General features: G+C 46.0%; 1 protein-coding gene across 1 annotated transcript in view; it reads left to right on the top strand.

The window, feature by feature from the left end:
• DHTKD1 (dehydrogenase E1 and transketolase domain containing 1) overlaps positions 1–4,776 on the top strand; it is a 53,657-nt gene that overhangs the window by 19,218 nt on the left and 29,663 nt on the right. Inside the window, exon 7 of the mRNA XM_032244080.1 lies at positions 1,858–2,056. Coding sequence (XP_032099971.1) covers positions 1,858–2,056 — 199 coding nt within the window. The remainder of the gene's footprint in view (positions 1–1,857; positions 2,057–4,776) is intronic.

Raw genomic sequence — 4,776 nt, 5'->3', positions numbered from 1 at the left:
AAAAAAAAAAAAAAAAAAAAAAAAAAACAAATAAGTCCTGGAGCAGTTGCTCATGCCTGTAATCCCAGCACTTTGGAAGGCCGAGGCGGTTGGGTCACCTGAGGTTGGGAGTTTGAGACCAGCCTGACCAACATGAGAAACCCTGTCTCTCACTAAAAATACAAAATTTAGGTGTGGCGGCATATGCCTGTAATCCCAGCTACTTGGGAGGCTGAGGCAGGAGAATCGCTTGAACTCAGGAGGTGGAGGTTGCCGAGATCTCACCATTGCATTCTAGTCTGGTCAACAAGAGTGAAACTCCGTCTCAAAAAAAGAAAGAAGATGTGAAGAATCAGTCAGCTTGTTTTTTACCCATGGAAATTGGTAGTCTTTTTTTTTTTGAGAGATAGAGTCTGGCTCTGTTACTCAGGCTGGAGTACAGTGGTACAATCATGGCTCACTGCAGCCTTGACATCCCAGGCTGAAGTGATCCTCCCTCCTCAGCCTCCTTAGTAGCTGGGACTTACAGACACATGCCACCATGCACAGCTAATTTTTTTTTTTTTTTTTTTGAGACAGTTTCATGCTTGTTGCCTACACTGGAGTGCAATAATGCCATCTTGGCTCACTGCAATCTCTGCCTCCCAGGTTCAAGCAATTCTCTTGCCTCAGCCTCCTGAGTAGTTGGGATTACAGGCGACTGCACCACACCCAGCTAATTTTTGTATTTTTAGTAGAGACGGGGTTTCACAATGTTGGTCAGGCTGGTCTCAAACTCCTGACCTCAGGTGATTGGCCTCCCAAAGTGCTGGGATTATAGGCATGAGCCACCACTCCCAGCCACAGCCAATTTAAAAAAAAATTTTGTAGGCCGGGCGCAGTGGCTCAAGCCTGTAATCCCAGCCCTTTGGGAGGCCGAGGCGGGTGGATCACGAGGTCAAGAGATCGAGACCATCCTGGTCAACACGGTGAAACCCCGTCTCTACTAAAACTACAAAAAATTAGCTGGGCATGGTGGCACGTGCCTGTAATCCCAGCGACTCAGGAGGCTGAGGCAGGAGAATTGCCTGAACCCAGGAGGCGGAGGTTGCGGTGAGCCGAGATCGCGCCATTGCACTCCAGCCTGGGTAACAAGAGCGAAACTCCACCCCAAAAAAAAAAAAAAAAATTTTGTAGAGATTGAGTGTCACTGTGTTGGCCAAGCTGGTCTTGAAACTCTGGTCTCTTGCGATCCCACTTCACCCTCCCAAATTGCTGAGATTACAGGCGTGAACCACTGCACAGGGCTGAAATTGGTCATCTTAAGAGAAAGACAGGGCTGTTATTGCCCATTTCCAGTTTCACAGATCACAAGGCTCCTTGATGGTAGGAAGTATTCTCCTTTTATACCAACAGCCTGGACTGGATGCCTCTTGGGCGTGTCTGTGTAATTAGTTTGATGAAGATACTGAAGATCCATTCTTGAGCTTCTTTGGAGAAAATTTATCTTTTTCTAGGGTACATCCTTTAATGACCCTTTTGTCTCAGGGGAAAAGATAGTAATGGTAATAATAATAATAACAAAATATGTATATTAACTACTGTATACCAGGCACTATTAGGCCTTAATACTGATGTGCATTCACTCATTGAACCTTTACATCACTAAGAAGTAGCAGCTTCTATTCCTGGTTTCTAGATAAGCAGGCTGAGATTTGTAGCTTTACCGAGGTCACACAATGAGCCCCTGAGCTTAAACTTGCCAGCTGGTCTCCAAAGCTTGAGTTCTTAACCAAACCAATATCTACCTGTGAGGACTGGGCAGAAAGTAGGGCTTAGAGGGGGCCGGTGTCATTCTGGGTCAACAGTCCTGTTTCATCTTGATCTTCCGTCCTTCAGGGAAGCTTGTGGGCTGTGCCGTCATCCACGTCAATGGAGATAGCCCAGAGGAAGTGGTCCGTGCCACGCGACTGGCTTTTGAATATCAACGCCAGTTCCGCAAGGATGTGATTATTGATCTGTTGTGCTACAGGCAGTGGGGCCACAACGAGCTGGATGAGCCATTCTTCACCAACCCCATCATGTACAAAATCATCAGGTACGATTATAAACCTTTGTATGATATGCCTCCGAAAAATTGGAATTTATGTATATTTTTTTGAGATAGAGTCTTGCTCTGTCACTCATTTTGGAGTGCAGTGGCACCATTTTGACTCACTGCAATCTCTACCTTCTGGGTTCAAGCGATCCTCCTGCCTCAAACTCCTGAGTAGCTGGGATTACAGGTGTGCACCACCATGCCTGGCTAATTTTTGTATTTTCAGTACAGACAGAGTTTCACCATGTTGGACAGGCTGGTTTTGAACTCCAGGTGATCTGCCCAGCTCAGCCTTTCAAAATGCTGGGATTACAGGCATAAGCCACAGTGCCCAGGCGGAACTTGAAACTTTTAGTGCTGAAGCTGACACAGTTCTGGGTTGGAGTACAAGTGTTACAATCTTGGCTCACTGCAACCTCCGCCTCCCGGGTTCAAGCAGTTGTAATTCTTGTGCCTCAGCTTCCCGAGTAGCTGGGATTATAGGCGTGTATCACCACTCCTGACTAATTTTTATATTTTTAGTAGAGACCAGGTTTTGCCATGTTAGCCAGGCTGGTCTCGAGCTCCTGGTCTCAAGGAATCTGCCTGCCTTGGCCTCCCAATGTGTTGGAATTACAGGCGTGAGCCACCCTGCCCAGCCTCCCATATTCTTCACACTCAACATGGTTCCTCATTGAAGAGAGGAAGGGCGATTTAGCAGCTCAGCAGATGGGAAGACGGAAGCAGGGGGAATTAGGCAAACCTCACCCAAATCTACTTATTATGGTGTTTGCAGGACCAGATATAGAACCTCAGTGATTCATTTCTATAAACTGTAGCTGCAGACCTGCCTCGCGCCTTGGCAAGAGGTAACTCAGAGGATTTTCTTTTTTTTTTTTTTTTTTTTTGAGACGGAGTTTCGCTCTTGTTACCCAGGCTGGAGTGCAATGGCGCGATCTCGGCTCACCGCAACCTCCGCCTCCTGGGTTCAGGCAATTCTCCTGCCTCAGCCTCCTGAGTAGCTGGGATTACAGGCATGCACCACCATGCCCAGCTAATTTTTTGTATTTTTAGTAGAGACGGGGTTTCACCATGTTGACCAGGATGGTCTCGATCTCTTGATCTCGTGATCCACCCGCCTCGGCCTCCCACAGTGCTGGGATTACAGGCTTGAGCCACCACGCCCGGCCAACTCAGAGGATTTTAATGAATGTTCAGAACCATGCTGTCCCAGATGGAAGCCACTAGCCATGAGTGGCTATTGTACTAGTGGCTGGTCCTGAATAATGTGCTGTAAGGATAATATACACTCCATATTTCAAAGACTAAGCATGTAAAATATAAACCCAAAATAATCATTTTAATATTTATTAGATATGGAAATGACAATATTATGGGTATATTGACTGAAATAAAATATATTACTGAAATGGCCAGGCGCGGTGGCTCATACTTGTAATCCCGGCACTTTGGGAGGCCGAGACAGGTGGATCACTTGAGGTCAGGAGTTCCAGACCAGCATGGCCAACACGGTGAAACCCCGTCCCTACTAAAAATACAGAATTTGACCGGTGTTGTGGCGCATGTATGTAATCCCAGCTACTTGGGAGGCTGAGGCAGGAGAATCACTTGAACCCAGGAGGCAGAGGTTGCAGTGAGCCGAGATCACACCACTGCGATCCAGCCTGGGCAACAGAGCGACACTTTAATCAAAAATAAAAAATAAAAAGAAATTAATTCCACCTGCTTCTTTTTGCCTTTTCTAATGTGACTGCCAGAAAATTTTAAATTTCTTGTGGCTTGCATTTTATTTCTGTCCAATGATGCTTATTCAGTTGGTTAATGTGACCAAGAGGGAATTTGTGACTTTGGGCTTCCTTTTCTAGATGCTAGAAAATAGAATAGACTCCCCACCTCTAGTTTATTGCTTTATAGATATAAATTAAAGCAGAGGAATATACCTGGTGACATTTTATGGGCTTTTCTGATCCTCGGTACCAGAAAGAGAACTGCTCTCAGAAGAACTAATTGTGTTCTGTTTAGCTCTGAATTTAGCAGCTCAATGACTCAATGAACCTCAGGGCCCTAGTTTACTTTATTAATTTTTTTGAGACAGGGTCTTGCTCTGTCACTCAGGCTGGAGTGCAGTGGTATGATCACAGCTCACTGTAGTCTCAACTTTCTGGGCTCAAGCAATCCTTCTGCCTCAGCCTCCTGAGTACCTGGGACTATAGGCACTGGCCACTGTGCCTGACTAGGTGGGGTCTCAGTGTTACCTAGGCTGATCTCTAACTCTTGGGCTTAAGCCATCCGCCTGTCTTGGCCTCCCAATGCTTCGGGATTGCAGGCTTGAGCCACTATACCTGGCCCCAGGGCCTTATTTTTAAAAATCTATCCTACTTTCCTCTCATTTTTATCAGAATTAAATATAATATATGTAAATGGACTTTATAGTTTACAGTATTACATGAATGCAGAGTGATGATTATTGTTGTAACACCCAGGTGCTGATGATTATAGTTAAAGGATGATTGAAGAGACCTGGCCGGGCGCGGTGTCTCAAGCCTGTAATCCCAGCACTTTGGGAGGCTGAGGCAGGTGGATCATGAGGTCAAGAGATCGAGACCATCCTGGTCAACATGGTGAAACTCCGTCTCTACTAAAAATACAAAACATTAGCTGGGCATGGTGGCACATGCCTGTAATCCCAGCTACTCAGGAGGCTGAGGCAGGAGAATTGC

This window comes from Sapajus apella, unplaced genomic scaffold, assembly GCF_009761245.1.
Source record: "Sapajus apella isolate SASKATOON/1434 unplaced genomic scaffold, GSC_monkey_1.0 scaffold53, whole genome shotgun sequence".
Lineage (NCBI taxonomy): Eukaryota > Metazoa > Chordata > Mammalia > Primates > Cebidae > Sapajus > Sapajus apella.
Note: the sequence above shows the minus strand (reverse complement) of the source record. Positions and strands in the feature narration are given on the sequence as shown.